This window comes from Humulus lupulus, chromosome 8, assembly GCF_963169125.1.
Source record: "Humulus lupulus chromosome 8, drHumLupu1.1, whole genome shotgun sequence".
NCBI classification, from domain to species: Eukaryota; Viridiplantae; Streptophyta; class Magnoliopsida; order Rosales; family Cannabaceae; genus Humulus; species Humulus lupulus.
The window spans coordinates 26,917,554-26,941,070 of NC_084800.1; the positions used below are offsets into that span (position 1 = coordinate 26,917,554).

General features: G+C 38.8%; 1 protein-coding gene across 1 annotated transcript; it reads left to right on the top strand.

The window, feature by feature from the left end:
* Positions 1-14,380: 14,380 nt before the first annotated feature.
* Positions 14,381-15,742, top strand: LOC133795179 (flocculation protein FLO11-like). Its single transcript, XM_062232634.1, has one exon. The coding sequence runs from the start codon at positions 14,381-14,383 to the stop codon at positions 15,740-15,742; it is 1,362 nt and encodes a 453-aa protein (XP_062088618.1).
* The last annotated feature ends 7,775 nt before the right edge of the window (positions 15,743-23,517 follow it).

Below are 23,517 nucleotides of genomic sequence, written 5' to 3' on the forward strand. Positions count from 1 at the left end.
CGTTCGGCAACAGCCAGGCGAAACATTGAAAAGCTACCTTACGAGGTTTAATTTGGAAGTTGCCCGAGCTCGAAATGTGGATGACAGTGGTCATCTAATGGTTGTCCAAGCTGGAGTAATGCCGGGAAGTCCTCTCTGGGATGATATACAGAGAAAACCGGTGAGGTCCTTAACCGAGTTTAATAAGTGAGCTCAGAGGTTTGTCAATGTAGAGGAGGCGAGGTCAACACTGAATATGACTTCTCAGCCTGTAACTACAACGATAAACGTAAACTCTGCCTCAAACTCGGCAGACCCACCAGTTTCAAAGCTTCCTGCGGAAAATCCTTCCAAAAGAAAGAAGAACAAAGGGAGTAACCCCGAGGCAGAAGGGGGAAAGAAGAAGAAGGGGGAAAGGTATTTCTCCGTGTACAAAGTGTACACCGAGCTCAACGAGTCTCGGGAGAATATATACCTGGCTAATGAAAACCAGGTCCCTTTCAGGTGTCCGGACCCCATGAGAAATCAGAAGTCCAAGAGAGACTCCAGCAAGTACTGTCGATTTCACAGAGACACTGGGCACACTACTGATGAATGCAGGCAGTTAAAGGACGAGATCGAAGGATTGATCTCAAGAGGCTATTTCAGACAGTATGTCAAAAACCAGAGTAATAATCAGACTTCTACTAGCCAAAGGGCAGCTGCGCCACAACCTGCTCAAAACAATAATTCCCGAGCAAGGGAAGAAGATAGGCCCCCTCCAATTGATGGAGAAGATGTGATAACCATCTCGGGCGGGCCTCATCTCGCAGGGATGGGCAGGAATTCCCAAAAGCGATATGTGAACGAGCTAAAAACTGGGGATGGGTCTCCTTATGAACCCGAACCTAGAGCTCCAAAATGCCAAAAGATTGAATCTCAGCCGATAACCTTTACTGAGGACGACGCGTCCCATGTTCAGTTTCCCCACAATGACCCACTGGTCATCACTCTCCAGCTCGCGAATAAGAGAGTGCACCGAGTTCTCATAGACAATGGGAGCTCAGTGAACATTCTCTATAAGGCCACCTTAGAAAATATGGGACTCGCGCTTCGAGACCTAAAAGCCTGTGCAACTACCTTGTACGGTTTTTCAGGAGAGGGGATTGCCTGTATGGGGTCCATCGAACTCCCGGTAACCTTGGGAGACTACCCAGTCTCAGTAACCAAGAAGATGGAGTTTGTAGTAGTGGACCTGCCATCTTCCTACAACGTGCTGCTCGGGAGACCCACCCTAGTAGGGCTGGGGGGCAGTCTCGTCTGTAAGGCATCTGGCCATCAAGTTCCCAACTTCTAGTGGCATCGGGACGCTGAAAGGAGACTAATTAGCTGGAAGGGAATGCTATTTCATTTTCGTAAAAGGAAAGAAACAGGCGAGCGAACAAGCACTCGTCATTATCCAGAATAAGGACGAGACGGTCTTGGAGATAGATGAAGAGATCGATCCAAGAGTGGAGGAAAAAGTTGATCTCGAACCATTAGAAGAGCTCGAAGAAATCAAGCTCGAAGAGTCAGATCCCTCGAAAACGGTAAAGGTAAGAAACTAAATAGCAATTAATTTGCTTTTTGAAGAAAAACCAGGATGTCTTCGCGTGGTCACATTCCGACATGGTAGGAGTAAGTCTGAATATAGTGAGCCATGCGCTAAATATCGATAAAAGCTTCCCACCGAAGCAACAAAAGCGAAGACAACTGGACGATGATAGAAAAAAGGCACTAAAAGAGGAAGTCGATAGGTTAAAAGCAAACCGATTCATTAGGGATGCTTTTTATCCCGATTGGGTAGCTAATCCGGTACTGGTCCCGAAGCCCAATGGGACATGGCGAACTTGCATTGACTACTCGGACCTCAACAAGGCCTGTCCATAGGACTGCTTTCCTTTACCACGGATTGACCAGCTCGTGGATGCCATGGCAGGGCATGGAATAATGTCATTCATGGATGCCTATTCTGGATATAACCAGATTGCCATGCTTGCCCCTGACCAGGAACATACGAGCTTCATAACAGATAAAGGGTTATATTGTTATAACGTCATGCCATTCGGGCTCAAAAATGCTGGGGCCACATACCAGCGGCTCATGAACATGATGCTCTCAGAGAAAATAGGGAACAACGTGGAAGTTTATGTTGACGACATGTTAGTCAAGTATAAACTTAACGATAACCATGTTGATCATCTCGAAGAATGCTTTGCCGTGCTCCGGAAATATAACATGAAGCTTAACCCTCAGAAATGCTCCTTTGGAGTATCTTCAGGAAAATTCCTGGGTTTCATTGTAAATGCTCAAGGAATAGAAGCTAACCCAGACAAGATCCAGGCCCTGATCGATATGCCCTCACCTCGAAAACACAAAGATGTCCAGATTTTGACCGGCAGAATGGCGGCACTAAGTAAGTTTATCTCGAAATATACAGACCGTTGTCTTCTGTTTTTCAACCTGTTGAAGGGAGGCAAGAAATTTGAATGGACGGAAGAATGCGAGTTGGCCTTCCAGGAGCTCAAGAAACACCTCGCAGAACCCCCTATCTTATCAAAACCTATTACGGGAGAAGTGTTGTACTTATATCTTGCCACTACCGAGCACGCCATAAATGCAGTGCTCGTACGGGAGGAAGAAAAGGTGCAAAGGCCTGTATATTACGTCAGTAAAAGGTTACTGGGGCAGAGTCGAGATATCCCTTGATGGAAAAGCTAGCTCTCAGCTTAATTCACTCATCTCGGAAACTTCGACCCTACTTTCAATCGCACCCCATCCATGTACTAACTGATCAACCACTAAGACAAGTCTTTTCAAAGCCAGAAGCTTCAGGTCGACTTCTTAAATGGGCAGTTAAACTCGGGCAATTCGAGATCACCTATCATCCAAGGATGACCATTAGGGCACAAGCCTTTGCAGACTTCATAGTGGAATGTACTGGTATGACCAACGATGAAGTTATAACCCCAGCCCGCGAGCTGTGGAAACTTTACGTTGATGGGTCATCCTAATGAAAATGGATCGGGGGCAGGAGTAATTTTGATCACTCCTGCAGGAAGCAGATTTCATTCTGCCTTGAGATTTGACTTCAGCGCATTTAATAACGAGGCCGAATACGAGGCTTTATTGGCAGGACTTCGTATAGCCAAGGAGCTTAATGCTAAAGCAATACATTACTACAGCGACTCCCAGCTGGTGGTTAACCAAATTTTGGGAGAATACCAGGCTCGTGGTACAAGAATAGCAGCCTACTTAGAGAAGGCAAAATCAGCATTGGAACACTTCGATTTCTATGCGATAGAACAGGTCCCCCGAGAACAAAACTCGAATGCGGATGCCTTAGCTTGGCTCGCTACCTCCACCGAGAATGACGAGCTAAATGCCGTACCAATTGAACATCTCTTGGCACCTAGTATTAACGAGCCAGAGCAGGAAGACGTGTGTATGATTGCTTCCGAGCCTACCTGGATGACTCCGCTAGTCGAATATCTCGAGACTGGCGTCCTTCCGAAAGATCGAAACCAGGCTTGAAAGTTTATGTATCAAATACCCCGTTACACCATTATGGATGGAAGGCTGTATAGAAGAGGATATTCCATGCCATTACTTCGGTGTGTGACTCCACCCGAAGCCAAGAAAATCATTGAAGAAATTCACGAAGGGTTCTGTGGAGACCATACTGGGGGGCATAGCTTGTCCAAGAAAATCATACGCCAAGGTTATTTCTGGCCTACCATCATGTCAGAATCTTTTGAGCACGTAAAGAAGTGTGATAAGTGCCAGCGATTCGCCACAATTCCTTGAGCTCCACCGTCCGAGATGACTATGATGACCTCCCCATGGCCATTTGCGGTATGGGGAATCGACCTCATAGCCTCTCTCCCAACTAGCAAGGGCGGAGTGAAGTACGCGGTAGTCGCCGTAGATTACTTCACAAAGTGGACAGAAGCTGAACTGTTAGCAACTATAACCTTAAAAAAGTCCTTGACTTTGTAGTGAAGAATATCATATGTCGATATGGGATGCTGAGGAAAATTATATCCGACAACGGAACCCAGTTCGACAGCGATCTGTTTACCAACTTTTGCGAAAATATGGAATAATAAAGAGTTTTTTGTCAGTAGCCCATCCCCAGGCAAATGGCCAGGTCGAAGCTGTAAACAAAACTCTAAAGAGTTCGCTGAAGAAAAAGTTGGAAGAAGCAAAATGAAGATGGCCTGAAGAATTTCCCCAAGTCCTATGGGGATATAGGACTACGACCCGAACATCGACAGGACATACCCTGTTCTCTCTGGCGTACAGTTGCGAGGCTATGTTGCCAGTTGAGGTCAAAATTCCCACAATTCGAGCCCTCGCTTACGATCAAGCCTCGAACCACACTCAGCTCGAAGAAACTCTTGACCTGATCGAAGAAAGAAGGAACAAAGCTCAGCTAAAAAATGCTGCATACCAACAGCGAGCTACCAGGTACTTCAACAAAAGGGTTCGGGATCAAAAATTCGATGTGGGAGATTTAGTGCTAAGGCGTGTATTCTTGGCAATGCGAGATCCAGCAGCTGGCGTGCTCAGGCCAAATTGGGAAGGACCTTACCAGATAGAGTCAGTCATCCGACCCGGTGTTTACAAGTTGGCAAGATTGGATGGAAGTCTAGTACCGCGAGCATGGAATGGTGAACACCTATGACCTTACTATCAATAGTATAGGAAGGATGTTGCCTGTAACCATGCTTGTTTATCTTTACTGTTTTGTCTATCTGTGGATTTTGTCAAATAAAGATTTATTTCGTTTAATATGCTATGTGCTTTTGCAATCTCTCTTAATTTAATAACCTATGGTCACATTCATAGGATATTAAGGGGGCATTATTGGTATATATACCATCAGCTTGAAAAATAAAATAACATATACGAAATACATGCAAGTGTTTGGATATAACCAAATGCGTGAGCTAAGATAATTTGGATGTAACCAAGCTATCAAACATAAAAAAAAAAACGTAAAGTGTTTGGATATAACCAAATGCGCGAGCTAAGATAGTTTGGATGTAACCAAGCTATCAAACATAAAAAAACGTACAAGTGTTTGGACATAACCAAATACGCGAGCTAAGACAGTTTGGATATAACCAAACTAGATTAAAATGTAAGTGTATGGATTACAAACCTAACACAACCTTAATAGGTTTGGAACAAACCAGCTAAAACTAATCAGCAGTAAGTTGGAGCATAACCCACTTCGGATAAGCCGAGACCGAGGCTGGAGTATCTTGTAAAACAATAGTTTCGACCTCATAACCTCGGAGAGATAACCAAGGACGAGAAAAAGTAACTAAAAAGTAAGATATAACTAAACCGTTTGCATTACACACCATACAAGTACTTTCGGGTGCATGGTCAAAGTAATATCCGACCTTGACAAATAACGAGATCGGAAGCGGATAATTCGAGAAAACTGTGCATGAATGCATTGAACCTCGAGCTTAAATCCAAACTATGTTTGTGTGATTAAACAAGCATACACGACTCTTTAATATAAAATGTGCAAAATATTTCAAACCGAGAAATGTAAAGCATATATATTAAAAGAAAGTCAAAAAGAAAGAGAAATTGTATCAGCCCTACGAGCATAAATTAAAACAATTACAAAAATAAAGGGACGCAGCCCCGAGGTAAGATTTATGAAGGAGCAGTTTCCTTAGCCTTCTTAGCATTAGTGGCACTAGACTCTCCAGGATGAATAGCATGACTACCCTTCTGAGCCTCCCGAGCAGCCTCCTCCACTTCAAGCCGAGCATGCCATTTGGCCACGAATCCTGCCTCGAAAGAGCCTAGGAAGCTGGTGTCGAGGTCGGCGTTGCTGGCCCAAATCCTATACATGGATAAATCAACCGCCTTGCCCTTCTTCTCTTTAAACTCGGCGAGGAGACGAGCCTTTTCATTCTCTATTATCTCGAAAGTGGTGGCCTTCTCTTCCTCAAGCTTGGCATTGGTCTTCTCTAGCTCCGCAAGCCGAGCATTCGCCTTTTCAAGCTCGGCTGTCTTAGCCTCGACCTCTGTCTTCACAGCCTTGAGCTCATCAGCCATCTTAAGCTGAAGATCCTTAGATTCTTGGGCTAAAGACATGCTCGAATGCACCTCATTGGTCAGCTTATAATTAAGCTGAGCTGAGACAACAAGAGCCTGGCACACAAAGAGATTGAATTATAACATATGCTAAGGCACATAAACAATTAAAAGTAAGTTGTGAAAATTTACCGTGGCAGTAAGCTCAATACTCTTATCATAAAGAGTATTGCAGTCCCGAGCTTTATTCAAAAACTCCTAGTGCTCAGCGTCGAAACCCCCAAGGCTCTGACCCACCTGAGATAGGATATCCGAGCCGAGTACAGCTCCGTGGGCCCTAGCAGCATTGTCAATCATGAACTCATCAACATGAGTTCGGATCGACAGAATATGTGACTTGGAAGTTTAGGGTTTCTTCGGAGGTGGGCCGAGTACTGGGTGGACAGTGACTGAGGGAAGCACGGAAGAAGCGGCCGAGATGGATGTGTCGACCTGGGCAGTCAGGTCCTCAGCTGTGCTCGCAGTAGTCGGAGCTGGTGGAGTCTTCTCAGTGCGCTTGAGGACTTTGGAGGGTCGGTCCGACCTCCGCGAGCCTTTCGGGCGCTTACTTTTTTTAGCCCCCTCACCACTAGCGAGCACGGCATCAAGGTCGGAATCCATGGCACCTGCACAATTACAATTAAGATTTAGCATGGCGCTAACAGACAAAGAATAAAGAACAAGTAAAGAAAAACCTAACTGGAACTCTCCCTCGAGCTCGTGCTCGGCAACTAAGAAATCCCTCTATCTTCAGAGGAGGCTGGGGGAGTACCTTCCCTATAGGTGGAAGTCAATCTCGAAAGGTCCCTATAGTCATTAGTTCCATACTGAACGACTACTCCATCCCACACCTCATTCAAGCTATACATGGTGTCGTATTTCCCGAGCCAGCTATTAGACCTATGTTCCTTATCGTCTACCCAAGACCATACATAAAAATGCTCCCTATCGTCCTTACACAATACTAACCTATTAGGTTTATGTTTTAGCAGTGAGGGAGACCACATATTCGAGCTAAGGATGATTGTACCTTGCTCATCGGAGCCCAAGCTCGAGGCCTCATCGTTGGCCTCATTCCCCGATTATGGACTCCTATGGCGGGCTAGAGATGGGGGCCTCGCATTTCTTCTCGGGGGGAGGTTGCCGGTTGGTAAAGGAACGAGCTCCCATCGGGTATATTTCTTATTAGACCAATCCGATGTAGACTGATCTTCCCCTAAGAGCCCGCATGCCCGGAGCTTGTCTTCGTGCAGGAGATAAAAGAGGGATCTCCTGCCGTAAGGGAGTTGGAGCAGAGTCTCTCTATGCTCCTTCATCTCATCAGTGGGAGCAGGGCGATGATAGTTGGCTGGAAAATCAAACGCATTTCAACTAAGTACGGGCCCAAAAACAAAGTTCGAGCACAGAAAAGAAGGAGGTTGAGGTACTTACGAATCTTTCTGAACGAGTAGTATCGAGACGGGGCTAGGCCATCTGTCCAGAAGAAGGCCTTCTTGAAGTCAGGAGGATGATTAGGAACATCCTCGAACATCTTCTTCTCCTTGGGATAGCTCGAGAGATAGTAGAAACCATCTCCTCCCAGAGCTCGAGAAGGATTACTTTTCAAACAAAAGAGATATAAGATCTCTACAGGTGAAGGCCCTTCCCACTTCAGCTCGTGGTAAAGCGACCTTAGGGCCGACATAACCCTATAAGAGTTGGTATTGAGTTGGAAGGGAGCCAGCCCAACATAGTCCAAGAAGCCTTTAAAGAAGGACTTCAAGGGAAGGATAGCTTCTGCCTTCATGTGCTCTTGGCTCCAAGCCGCATACCTCAACCTGCTGTCAGGGTTTCCATCCCCCAGAGCATGGCAGCTCCGCTCGTGGGCAGTCAGAGCTCGGCACCTAAGCGAGCCCTAAGCCCTAAGCCATGAAGGGCCAGAATATCAGATATTTTTCCCAGCGATGTGACCGAGCTCCAGTAGTGTTCAGCCTCGAAAAACTCCCCCCTCGGCTGTGAGGTAGAGGGCTCCCCCATCAGTGAAAACTGCAGATCACCTGGTTTGAAGGCAACTATCACTCTAAGCTTAGGGTCGAGGGGAATCGGTCTAGGCTCGGTGTCAGGATCTGGATGAAGAGCGACCCTTAGTCTTTTCCTTTTCCCTTCTTTGACCTCATCTATCTGACGTCGGTAGTGAGCTCGGGTTTCTTCTTATTCACGAGCTAGCTCGTGTTCGTGAATCAGACGCTGGTTCCGGGTAAACAACGATTCCGGGCTAAGAGTTTTTGGTGAATACGGGATGGCAAGCAACGACCCCCACCGTCTTTCCAAATTCTGTGACATCTAGCAAGAAAGAAAAAATGGTGAGGGCCATGCATGCAAGGAATCAAGAATAACGATCTCGGTGGTTCAAGATCGAAAATGCTTGGATACGAGATGAGCTCGATCATGGGGACCCGATTAGTGTCATGACGTGTATTTCACGAGAAAGGGAGGAAAGTGGATTTAATTTTTGAAAATCCTGAAATATCAGGAAAAAAAGGTGGCGGTTATTCAAAAGTGGTATTCTTGGGAATCGTGTATTCTTTAAAACCCAGATTTTGTACCCAATATCTTGGTGTGCAAGATACGTCTTCCGAAATTTGAAAACCCAGAAAAAATACCATATTTGGGTCTTCCTACATATGAACTGGATTCAGAACCAGTAATTTGGAAACTAAACCTAATATCTATCGATCAAAGCATCCTAGTGCATTAAACTAAAGAATGAACCAACACAGTTCTAGTGACTAAGATGTAATAGAGGCAGAAACACATGTAAAAGAGGAAAAAATACATAAAGCCAAGATCAGATACTTACACAATGTAATCGGTGGGAACAGATAAATGGATGATTGAACGAGCGGTTGCAAGTACGATCTCACCGATTCAAAAAGTCCAACCGTGTTTTGTCTTCTCGGCTTGGAGAACATGCAAGAATCGGACAAGAATGGCTCTGGTATTTTCTCTCTAAAAAAAAAAATTTGTAAGGGAAAAATGAAGAAGAAGACCGTAAACTTATTTATAGGCTCATGGAGATGTTGAAAGTCGAACCAATCTAGGCCATTGGCCAGATTCCGTGCCAAATCTGACGGTCAGGGATAAGTGACATGATGGTACTGTAAAGGTGGCAGGTGAACGATCGTGGGTAGGTTTCCAAGGTACTCAACTACCTTGAATAAGCAATACTCAACTGACGCGTGTCCATACTCGAGTATGTGTGACGGTGCGGTTCCCGAAGGAAGTAGTTCAAAGTTTTCATTCTCATAGGATTCGAACTAATACTTTTGAGGGGGCAAAATGTTACACCCAGATTTCGAGGCTTGAGGTTGTGACCTCAAAAGCTGGATTCGTCAGGTGTGAGCTCGAATAGCTAAAATACATGTTCATAAATCTAGACGCCAAATCCTCAAAGCAAGTGGCAACCTCGAAGATAGGTAGCCTCGAAGTCCTTATAAGCTCGAAAAATAGAACATCGGAGTATATCCATTGTCGAGTAGCCTCGAATCAAGTGGCCCGAGCTTTGCATGGGTGTGAGCTCGGAATAAGGCAGCCTCGGTGATATTTACCCACTCCGAGCTGGTCTTAGGGAATGTAATACAACTCGTAATTTACTCAGAGACCTAGACTGGCATGATGCTGATTGCTGATCTCGAACGACTTAGTGAGTCACCTGAGGAGACACAGTCCATGCATTCAAGAGATATTTATTGTTGTAACTTCCCTACAATAAAGGGATATTAACTAGTCGTTTATATGCCTCCTAATCTTCAGGGGACGTTTCCTTGCATATAGGAGTTACAAACTTTAAAGTAATTAAATTTATTCATGTACATAATAACTTCCTGAAACGTGTGGGATTGTATTCTGAGATTTCATCTATAAATAGAGAGGTCATGTACCTATGTAAAGGACTGAAATTTTGTGATCTTGAGAGAATCTTTGGAGAATTCATCCCTGAAAAATTTCTAGAAATTTCCTAAGTTCTAATAAAAAAGACTCGTGGACTAGGCAGAATTAACTGCTGAACTACGTAAAAAACTCTCATTGTTTTATTATGTTATTCTTGCCATTGTTTTTACTGTTTACGTGCTCTTCATTTTAAGTTGACGAAAAACTGCGTCAACACAAAAAATATAAAATTTTGAGAACAACAAAAAATTGTTTTTAGTTGTTCTCAAATTTTTTTGTCAATTTTTTCTCAGATAACATTTTTAATTATTATTATCTCATATCACTTTCTCTCTCGTTAATTTTATCTCTCATCACTTTTTCCCTCTTCACTTTCTCTAATACCACTTTCTCTCTCATCACTTTTGATATCCTTATTTTCTCTCTCATCACTTATTATCTCGTTATTTTCTCTCTCATCACTTCCTATATCCTCATTTTTTCTATCTCATCATTTTTTCTCTTGCATCAATTTCTCTCTTCTCAATTTTTCTTTATCAAAATTTCTCTCCTTACTTTATCTTTTCTTATTTTTCATCATTTTTTCTTTCACATTACTTTATCTCATTATTTATTACAAACTTTTAAAAGATTTTTCTCTTTGTAAATATATTTATTAATTTTTTATTTAAGTTTTTTTTTTTAAAATAAGACTAAAATATTAATTTTAGAAAACACTAACCAAACATCTCTTCTTTTTTTAAAACCACAAAAAAAGTTTTCTGTTCTCATTTCTGAAAACACAATTTTGAAATAAAAAAACAGAAAACAATGCCTAAAATGCCCTAAAAAGCGCCAAAACCATCCATTATTCTCTCTCTCTCCACTTTTTCTTTTTTCTTTTAAATCATACTATACATAAAATTAATACATTTTGTTCCATCACATTTGGATGCATGGTTCCGAGAGGAATAATTTTGTGATTTTGTGTGCTTGGCTTCTTGTGATCCCATTTGGGTGTTTGAAAGGTTTTGGCATTGAGTTCTTGAAGTAGAAGATTGTATCTTCATTAATCTTGATTTATGGGTTTTGTGATTTAACTATATATATGAATCACATTTCCATGCTTGCATCATTATCTTTACGATTTAATAACATCTTGATTAGTATTTTTTTTTGGGTAAAAAAAAAACATCATTTTAGATAATGTCTGTCGTTTTTCAAGTTAAATGTCGTTTCCCAAATTTATGTCCTTTATTAATTTATGTCGTTTATTTTAGTTCTTTTCGCTTTTCAAGTTTTATTAGTCCCCAAATTTGTGTCTTTCATTTGTTATTCTTGTCGTTTCATGTTTTCTATCGTTTACGGCAATTATTGTCGATTGTTCAGGTTAATGTCGTTTTTATCATATTTTGTCGTTTTAAGGTTTATGTCGTTTCCGATCATTTATGTCGTTTTTAACATGCATGCAAATTAAGAGAAAAGAAATGGAACGAAAGATTATAAAATTAATTGACTGCATAACTAGAAACAATGTAAACCCTAATCGACAAGGTGTGCGCACTCATCAGTGACAACCATATAAATATAAATTTATATTATATATATAGGTAGAGAACTCTTCATTTGATCATCTCAGGCTGGATGTGGTGGTCGTTACAGGCAGCTTTGGAGAAATTAATGGCTTGCTTCATCAGATGACCCAATTGATGATCTGATTAGTGGGTAATAATAAAACTTTGGAGTTGGACTTGGTGGCGGATCCTGCGGTGGCTTCCAGTAATCAAACTCTTCACCTCTAGGATTATTATTATTATTAATCTCTGACAAATTAATTTAAAAAATTATTATTATTATTATTATCAGGCCAATTGTATATGATCTCTAATAACTATATTTACATGATATACTATAACAATATATATTTATGATCATGACCTACGTACTTAAAACTATAATTATGCATAGCTGATAATTTGGATATATAAACTTAATTTAAATTAGTTAATATAGAGCGTTGATGACATAAATATATATAGACAGAAAAAATGTTAGAATGTATATCAATTTAAAATATTAATTGTCATATAACCTGCATATACGTAAATATAAATATATTTATATATATACGTAGTTATGATTAATACCAGGTAGCTTGGGAATGACTACTACTGCTCCAGCCTTGGTGTGACATGGTGCGCCGCCCTGATCGGCTGTAGTTGAGTAATCCATCCTCGGAGATGGAGTTGGTGGCGATTCTGGCAGTGGCTTCTGGTAATTAATAACCTCTGAGAAATCTGAAGAATTATATATTTAGTATATATATAATATTAGTCTATAACATAATGGTCTATCAAAACTATAAATTATGATTTGATATTAAATAAAAAATTAAACTTATTCTTTACTAGCTAACTATATCAAAATGTTTGATTAAAGCTGAATAATTGAAAGTTAAATATTACATTATTAATTCAAAGATTGTACTATGTATATAGGTGTGCATATAACAATTGGATTTATATACCTGTTGGTAAGATTCTTGCATCACGAGGAGGACTACAAATGGCCATAATTAGAATAAAATATAAGAGATGAAGGTGAATATTCATGACCATGATCGCAGGACGTATAGTCTCTTAAACTTAATTTACTTTATTGATGACAGAAAAGTTGAGGCAATTGAAGGTATTTATACACCAAAAATTAATGTGAGAATATGAAAGTCATTTAGGGCTGCTGCAGTGTTGGTAAATGTAGCCATCGATTATATATTATTTAATACATAATTATGCATATTACACATATAATTATAAGAAAAAAGTAAATACGAAGAAGAGACAGAAGTAGTAGTACGTAAGCTCTTTTAAAAAAAAAAATACCAATGTAACGACTCCGACTAAGTCCCCGTGCAAGTAAACCATTTATATACTTTTTTTATTATTATTGTTTCCGAGTCTAGTCTTTATGTGTTTTTTGTTGTTTAGTAAAATTCTAGAAATATATTACTTCATTAAATTTCATATATATCCCATTCAAATATTATGAAATATTTACTTTGACCATCGATGAGCTAGCTGTTTATTTTTTATTCCGTACAACCGCCGCGCGTGTTTAATTTGTTGATCTCCAAGTACATGATTCATGCATGGTCATGAAGATACGGGTGAATCCAAACATATTATAAATTGATATTATACAAATATAATTAAATATCATACATGGTGATTTATACTAGAGCCATTTATTTAAAGCTTAAATAAGTTTGGAAGAGCTAGCTAACAAACAAAAATACCAGGATAATAAAAATAGATTTTGACACATGTACATGAACAACTTATGGATTTTAAGAATAATAATCAAGTATTTGGTCGTAAATATCCATCGTAATCCATAAATATACATATGGAGTAGCAGAGCTACGATGCCATGTCATCGCTGAGCTAACACGTGGCACCATGTCCAAGCCATGTGGACTCCCACGTACCGAAACCTTTAAAATCCAAAACAGAGACCGGCCTGGACTTGTAACTGGTCTCAAATCAAGCAATCTTCTCTCTCTCCCTCTCTCTGCATTTGTAACTGGTAAGACTAGCATTAATTCCATTTCCATTTCCATTCTTTCTTTTCTTTTCTTTTTTTTGGCCTCAATTTGTGTTAGATTATGTTATGATGGTTTTCCAAAATGAAATAATTCTCAGTTGATCGTGAGTTTTTCTTTGCTGTCAGTCCACTTTTTCTTTTTTCTTTTTCATCATACTATATAAAATTAACACATTTGTTCGATCACATTTGAATTCCGAGGAGCTACTTTGTGATTTTATGTGCTTGGCTTCTTTAAGATTTAGGGTTCTTTATTATATGGGCTTTCAATAATACAATTGAACTTGGACGTTTGATTGTTTTGGCATTGAGTTCTTGAAGTAGAATTTTGTATCTTCATTAATCTTGCTTTGTAATTTAAGTTGGCATAGGTATAGAGTTGATAGATTCTTGTACTGGTGTGGTTCCTGTAATGGATTCCACTATATGAATCATCTTTCTCATGTTTTCATCATTATCTTTACATTTTAACATCTTGATTAGTATCTTTGTTGGGAGTTATTTGTGGATTTTATAGCTTATGATTGTGACTTCTTTTTTTAGATTGCGGTCTAGAGAATATTGTGGTTTCGCAAATTAGTTTAAATTTTACTGTTTTGATTTTATACATCTATATGAAATACCTACACATCTTCAAGATCATAAATTGCTCTTCAAGATCATAAATAGCTATTGATATTTATAGCAATGCCTATATGAAATCGATATATTTGTTAATGCTCTTCCTGACTCATTTCATTTGAAAGTAGATTTGATAATAACAATAATGGGAGTTGAAGATGAATATGCTGCTGAGGCCTTTAATAGTACTAGCAATGGAGCTAATTTTGAAGATTATATGCTTTTCTCGCCCACAATAACTTCTCCTCTTCATCCAAGTTTGCCTCTATCAGTTATTAGAAGTTTATTATTATCAACAACTGATAGTTATTTCACAACCAGTTATGAAGAATATTTCAAAATAACCAGTGGGGATGATCAACTTCAAAAGCCAGCAAAGCCAATGCCATTAATGTATCCTCAATCAAACACTTCCAGCGGTAGTCCAAATGCTACAAATAATTGTTCTTCATCAGATCCTAGTCTCAACATATATGGTACTAATAATTCTGATTCTACTGTGGATCATCATGGTCAGAGTTTTCCCGGCGGCAATGACCAACAAAGCCATCTGACCAAAACGTTGTATCCAAGTCCAAGCCCAACAACGACTACTACTACTTGTTCCAACGGTAGTAGTCCAAATCCAAGTCCAAGTAGTGCCAAAAGCTCTTCAGATGCTCCTCCTAATCTCAACTTGGGTGGCACTATTCAATCATCAAACACCACTACTAATTCCAAGAGTAGTCAAAGTAGTACAAGTACTAGTAATAATAATTGTTCTTCACCAGATCCTACAACTACTTTTTCTGCTGATTCTCAAACTAGTAGTACAAGTGACCAAAGATGCCGTGTGTCTTTTCCTTTTGAAATGGACCAAAGCCTTTATATGTCTATTATTTCTAGATATTTTAGTTATATGCTGGTTCACGCTGATATACTTCAAATTGGGGTGCCTGCTACTGCTAACTCCAGACAAAGTCTACCATTATCTCCTCCTCAATCAAACACTTCCAACAGTAGTCCAAGTGCTAGAAATTATTGTTCTTCATCAGATCCTAGTCTCGACATAGATACTAATAATTCTGATTCTACCGTGGAACATGGTCAGACTTTTCCCGGCAATAATGACCAAAGCGGTGTGTATAGTTCTAGATTTGGTGATGAGAATTATGTCTTGTTTCCTCAACCACACACCAACGGAAGTACTGATGATCATTATTCTCATCGTAACATTAATCTTAGTAGTGCCAGAAGCTCCTCAGATCCTCCTAGTCGTCTCAACTTGGGTGGTACTAGTAGCTTACAATTTGGGGTGCCTGAAGACTCCAGACAGAGGAGGGAAAATAATAGTACTGATTTACCATCAGAATCTGATGATTTGCCTCAACCACCAAATGGGCAGTCACATAATTTTTCTACAGCCAGTAATGTTGTTGTTGAGGATAATTCTTCGTCTGAAACACCAATTTTCCAGCTTGATGATCACGCTACATTTCCACCCTTGCCACCCCCAGGGTCATCTTGACACACTGACATATATATAAATATATAGAGGCGGAGGACTATGCCGCCCCATCTGCAGCCATGGATCGGCTTACCAATACCACCGCAGCCGCCGAGTGTTCCGCCATTTACTCCACTATTTCTCCCGTCGCCACACATTGCTCCACAATTCTAGACAACGAGACAGAATAGAAACACGTACGTGAACTGAAGTGAATATTATTAGAAGGGGTACGGACGTAATAACATTTATTTATATATATGTACGTACTTAATATTAACTCATGAGTATAAAAGCTCCATGCATGTATATAAATTGTTTTCTTTTTCGGCGGTTTCAAAACTATCAATTAATTAATTCTTTCGTGTTGATGTTGAGGATATATATAGTCGTACTAAATAATATAAAATACTACATATTATTTATACTCTAGCCATTAATTTAAAGTTTAATAAGTTAATTTTGTGTTTAGTTGCTCCTTGGTGATATAAAATATGGCAACTTTTGTGTCAATTTTTGCATTGTTTTGCTGATCAAATAATAAGGTTTGAGGTGGGTTCTGAGGTTGAAGTAATGTTTGATTTAAAATGGTGGGATATTAATGTTGAGATCACAATCAACCCTATCAATAAAGTGAAACATAGAATGTCGATCTATACTAAATGATGACAAATACTCCACCACACTTAAAACTAATTAGTATTATACTTGCTATTACTAATACAAAATCATGTGGGATGATTAATTTAAGTAACCGTAGACAATAAAAAAATCATGCAATATATATATATACCCACATATATATCCCAACTAGAAAGACTTGTTATTTTTTTTACAATATGTACATACATGTTCTTTTAAGCACTAATATTGATATTGCGAAAATTCTGATGTCTAAGCTTATCCTTATAATTTTTGTCCTTCTTAGTGAAAATTTATAAATAATTCAATTATATTGCATAAATTTATCTAGATTTTTAGTATAATAAAAGGTTTAATTTTTTCATTATTTTAGCACTTTACGCAAGTTTATTAAAAACAAAATTCTAATTTAATTTTCTCTATCGGATCAACTCAATATTAATCTTTACTCATTTAATCAATATATCTATAAAATTATTTAATTAGTAGCACTAATGATCATAACTTAATCAATTTAAATTTGGAGAATGTGTGTTGTTATTTTAAATTTAAATAATACCCTGTATAGCCGTTTTCGTTTTTTAGGGTAAATTTATAGTCTTTGTTCATAACTTGTTTTTTCAAGTTCATTGTCCTTTTTGTCTTTAATCTACTAGACTTTTGTTTATTGCAATTCATATCGGTTTTTCTCCACTGATGTTTTCTCACAATATGTAGTTTCCAAGTTTATTGTCGTTTTTCGCAGTATTTGTCGTTTTCTCAATTTATATCGTTTTCCAAGTTTAACATCGTTTTAGATAATTGTTGTCGTATTTCAAGTTAAATGTCGACTTTACCAATTATGTCGTATTTTAAGTTTAATATCGTTTTCTAGTATTTATGTCGTTTTTTTTAATTTATGTCTCTTATCCAATTGTGTCGTTTTTCCCATTGGAAGAGCTAATTACAAACAGAAATAGTGAGATAAACAATAGTTTTTAATTTGACACGAGACATATCTTTAAACAACTTGTGGATTTTAGGAGTAAATAGTATTTGGTTGTGAGTATTCTATTATTATGCAAGAATTCATGTAATGCTACCATGCCACATCACCAGCGAGCTAACACGTGGCACCAACGCTCAAGCCATGTGAACCCCACACCGAAACCTTTGAAATCCGAAACAGAGAAACCAAAAAAGCGCCAGAACCCTTCAATCTTCGCTTGATCTCTCTTTCTGATCTCTCTCTCAGCATGTGTAACTGGTACGTAAGACCTTTTCTTTTCTTTGGTTTTTTTGGTCTCAATTTAGGTTAGAAAATGTTATGAATGGATTGATTTTTCAAAATGAAATTCTCATTTAATTTGGTATATTTGATCATGAATTTTTCTTTGCTGTCAGTCCATTTTTTTTTATCATATGCTATATAAATTAATACACTTTGATTGATCACATTTGGAAGCATGGTTCCGAGGTGTAACTTCGTGATTTTTTTGTGCTTTTGGCTTCTTTAAGATTATTTAGGGTATGTACTTCTTGATATGGATTTTCAATAATAAAATTGAACTTCGTTTTGGCATTGAGTTCATGAAGTAGAATTTTGTGATCTTCATTAAACTTGGTTTGTGGGTTTTGCGATTTAAGTTGGAATACGTATAGAGTTGATGGATTCTTGTAGTGGTGTGGTTTGTCTGTATTGGGTTTCAATATATGAATCATCTTTCTCATGTTTGCTATCAAAATATTTATTAGCAAGTGTTTGTTAATTTATTTACTACTAAATTTTTACCCCCATGGTCAATGTATTTGGAGGACTTTGTCTTTGTTGCAAACCATGTGTTTAAGAAAATGCCTTGAATGAAATAGAGATTTTTTTAAAAAGTTTTTTCCCGCGCTTTTTTTCTCTCGGTGTTTCTGCATCGGCGCCATGGCAAAGGGATCTAAGGTCGGGGGGAAGGGCAAATCGAAGAGCAAAGGCAAGAGAACAGGTCCAACATCTGCTGATAGGGTCATCAAAACTCGATCTATGGATGCCATTCTTGGGATTCAGGAATTGGAGATGTCAGAGGATGAGCAAGGAGAAGGTGAAGTGCGAATCTGTCGTGAAGCTACTCCAGCGCCTCGAATTGGAATCTGTACGAATGTAGAAGACTGGTTATCGGCTTCCAAGCAAGTTGTGCAAGACGTCAATATGGGTAAGGCTGTTCCATCTCCGATTTTACAGTCTAACTCTACTAATATCAATTCTACTGGAGCCAAAGAGACGGTTGTTACAGGGAAAGGTGTTATAAATCAGGAGAGGACTTCAAGAGTCAAAATTGATGTAGAGGATATAGCTGAGGAGGTGAAATTTTGGCAATCTTCTATAGTCTGCTATGTGCTTGGTGCCAATCCACCAATCCGAATTCTGGAGAGCTTTGTGAGGAGATTATGGAAGGATCAAGTAGATAAAGTTGGGATTCTCTCATCAGGTATTTTCATAATTCGCTTTTTATCCATGGAAGTGAGAGATAGAATTTTGGATGGAGGCTATCTGTTTTTTGGGAACAAACCTCTCATAATGAAGCCCTGGAATCCGGTTGATGATTTTTCTAAGGAAGATATAGATTCAGTTCCAACTTGGGTAAATTTGGGAGGATTGGATATTAAATATTGGGGTGATAGGTCTCTATTCAAGATAGTGGGACAGATTGGGAAGCCAATTCAAGTGGATTCCATTACTAAAAATAAAGATCGCTTAGCTTATCCCAGAATTCTCATTGAAGTGACCATGACACAGGATTTTCCATCTCGAATCAGTTTCTTGAATGAATTTGATCAAGAAGTAGAAATTTTCGTGGAATATGAATGGAAGCCCACTGTATGTACGAATTGCTCTGGCCTAGGACACGAAGCTCATGTTTGCAGGAAGAGCAAGACTGTTAAGCAAGAATGGATTCCTAAACAGAGGGTCTCATCACCTATTGTAAGCAAAGTTAATGTATATGCAGATGGATTTCAATCAGTTACCAAGGGAATTAAGATACAGGAACCTAATGCCATCCAAACGAGTGTGAAGAATAAATTTTTCCTGCTGGAGGGGGACCCTGAGATAGAGCTTTTACAGAGGAGTAACACAGTAAGAGAGGGGGGAGGACCCTCTGTACTAGATGGATAGAATCCTAACTTGGAATGTTCGAGGGATTAACAGTCAGCATAAGCACAAGGAGATTAAACATTTAATTCTTTCAAAGAAGGTTGGCTTGGTTAGTCTTCTCGAAACAAAAGTGAAGAATAAAAATATGGGGTCTATCTACACGAATCTGTTTTCTGGGTGGTGTTTCACTAATAATAACCCTTGGATTGATAAGGGTAGGATAATAATTGCTTGGAATCCGAGAGCTTTCTCCTTGGATATCAAGTTATGTACTACATAATTAATTCACTGTCAAGTACAGATCCCTAATCGAACAGGAAGGTTCCTGGTTACCTTTGTATATGGTTATAATGATGCAGCCTCTAGGGAGATCCTATGGAATGACTTACAAGGATTGGCTGTGGATATATCTATCCCTTGGATGGTGATAGAAGACTTGATTGAGATTCTTTCATTGCAGGACAGAATTGGCAAAAAAAATACCATGAAGATCTCAAGCAAATTTTCAGAGTGTTTGACATCTTGCCATTTGGAAGATTTGAAATTTTCTGGCTGCTTTTATACTTGGAATAATAAGCAGAGAGAAGAGGAGAGGGTTTATTCCAAGATTGATAGAGCTTTAGTTAACTCAAAATGGACTGATCATTTCCCTAACTCAGAAGCTGTGTTCTTGCCAGAAGGGATATTTGATCACAGTCCAATTCTGGTTCATGTCACTTTGGAAATGCACTTGGAAAAGAAGCCATTTAGATATTTTCGGATGTGGAAAAAACACCCGGTTATGAAAATAAAATCCAGACCAGTTGGAACTCATCAATTAATGGTACGCCAATGTTCCAAGTAGTATCAAAACTGAAAAGGCTGAAACAGGTGCTAGTGAGCATAAATAGAGAGGGTTTTTCTGACATTCAACAGACAGAATTTAAGGCGGGACTTTTATTGAAGGAAGTTCAGGAACAATTGCAGAAAGATCCCTTAAATGACAGGTTGATTTCTCAGGAACAAGCGATTAGAGAACAGTATATGCATTACCATAAAGCCTACATGATGTTCTTAGCTCAAAAAGCTAAAGCTTCTTGGATGGCTAATGGTGATGAAAATACTCACATCTTTCATGCTTCCCTTAAGGCCAGGAGAATACAGAACAGAATTTTGTCCATTAGGAATGAGGCAGGGATTGGGGTTGACTCTCCTACAGATATAACAAAGGCTTTTTTGGATTATTATCAAGGCTTGTTGGGGACAGTAATGGTGCACAGGAAGAAGGTGTCTTGGTCAATCATGAAGCTCGGACCAGTTCTAAATGCAGCTCTTATTCAGACTCTTTCAACAGATTTCTCAGCTCAGGAGGTTAAGAATGTAATGTTTGCAATTCCAAGATTGAAAGCCCCAGGCCCAGATGGATATAGTAGTTACTTTTACCAAGATAATTGGGATTTGGTGGATTCGGAGGTTACTACAGCTGTGTTATCTTTCCTTACTTCAGGTAAACTTCTTAGGGAGATTAATAACACAACCATTACACTCATTCCCAAGCATATTTGCCCTGATTCTGTGTGTGATTTTAGACCTATTTCATGTTGTAATGTTATATATAAAGCTGCCTCCAAATTGATTTGCTCAAGGATCCAGAAAGTGCTACCTGAAATAATTGCAGAAAATCAAGGGGGATTTGTTCATGGTAGATATATAGCTTACAATATCATGATATGTCAAGACTTAGTTAGGCATTATGGGAGACAAAATTGTAAGCCAAGTTGCATGATCAAGTTGGATTTGAGGAAAGCATATGACACTTTAGAATGGGATTTTATTGAAGAAATGCTCACTGTTTTTCAATTTCCACAGAAATTTATACAGCTCATCATGGTATGTGTTCGAACTACCAGGTTTTCATTGATGATTAATGGCTCATTAAATGGATATTTTGAGGCTAAACGAGGATTGAGGCAAGGAGATCCTATGTCCCCCTTGTTATTTGTACTTGGTATGGAATACTTATCTAGGATTATGCTTAAAGTTAGCTCTTATCTTGGCTATAAATTCCATGATCGGTGTGCTAGTTTGAAGTTGAATCATTTATGTTTTGTTGATGACATATTGTTATTCAGTCATGGAGACTTTATTTCTATCCTTTGGATGCTTAGGGGACTCAAGTTATTTTCCAAGACTTCAGGACTCTTTCCAAATGAGGCTAAGTCTGCAATATATTGCAGTGGCATGTGTGAGTCTGAGATTGAGAGAGTAGTGACTGCTTCAGGATTCACACGATCTTCATTACCTTTCAGGTACCTGGGCATTCCTATATGTTCTAAAAGAATTTCTAATGCTGAGTGTGGGATCATTCTAGACAAAATGGTAGCCAAGATTAAACAATGGAGTTCCAGAAATTTATCATACAGTGCTAGAGCAACATTGATCAATGCGGTTTTACTGTCAATACACTTTTATTGGGCTCAAATAATGGTGTTGCCAAAACAGCTATTGAAGGATATAGATGCAATTTGCAGGGCTTTTTTGTGGAAGGGAGTGGCAGAAGCTCACGGTCCAGGAGCAGTTGCTTGGTCCACTGTCTGTACTCCAAAATCTGCAAGAGGGTTAGGATTCAGGAAAATCTTAGAATGGAATATTGTTGCCTTAGGGAAATATATATGGGCAATAGCCTCTAAAAAGGACAACCTATGGGTTAAGTGGATACATAGCATTTATTTGCAAACAATGGATTGGTGGTCTTACTCAGTACAGCAAAGTTGCAGCTGGTACTGGAAGAAAATAGTTGAAATTAAGGACCTTTTTAGAGCTAAAATGGATAAAGCAGCTTTCATGGCAGTGAAATATGGTATTTCAATCTGGGCATGCAATACTATATGATCAACAAACCAAGGTCCAATGGAGTAAATATGTCTGGGAGAGATGCAATATACCGAAACACAGATACATACTCTGGCTAACGTTACACTAGAAGCTGAAAACCAGAGGTTACCTCAATAAACACTGTCAGGTAGTGGACACAATGTGCTTGCTGTGTGGAAATTATAAAGAAGAGATATCACATCTATTTTTTCAATGTAATTACAGCAACTTATGTCTTGTGAAGTTGAAGGAGTGGATTGGTTGCAGAGCTCAAACAGAAAATTATCACACCTTATTGCATTGGATTTCCAAAGCAAAACACCTTACCAAGCTCAGGAGAGGTTTTTACATAGCTGCTGTATCAGCTCTAGTTTATCATTATGGAGAGTCCGAAATGATGTCTTGTTGTCATCTAAGATTTGGCATGTCAATCATACTATGGAGGTCATTAAGAGAGAGCTAAAGTTGAGACTTGCTGTATCAATGTACAAAGGGAAACAAAATAGGGATAAGGAATGGTATCATAAATTGTAAAGTTAGATATGTGGAATGTAAGTCACATAGGGGTAGAAGGAAATTATAAGTGTACATGATTCGTTTTTTAGCAATACAATGATTCTTATTCACCAAAATTTTTTTTTTTTACCCCCATGCATAGACAGTTACCATAATCATCATTATAATAAAATAACACCAACTAAATCGTGAAAAATGCAACGTATTGTCTTTGTACAATGTATATAGTATAGTAATACATTGTTTTTTATCATAAAGTAGCTCGAATTAAGTTTCCAACACATTTGTTCTTATCATATTGATAAAATAACTTCTCAAACGCTTTGACAATTGTGATTGCAGAGCTATGCCCACCAGTAAACTCTCCTATCTTTAGTAGGACTAGGTATAACATATGATTTTCCCTCAAACATAGCGCCACCAGGTCAATGTAAAATATAGGTCGACCCCATCCAAAATCAACCTCATAGCTTACCAACCTAACCTAACTTCTTGTATTCCAAAGATTATTGGGACACCTATAAAGTGTGAGGCCCACGCCAAATGCAGGGCACATTAGGTTGAAGTTCCAAATAGTCAATAGATGATCGTAAGTATTCATCGTCCATTTTCCCTAGCTCTTTATGGATGCATGTTACAGAATAGGATAGTGGTTTGGTTTTGAGAT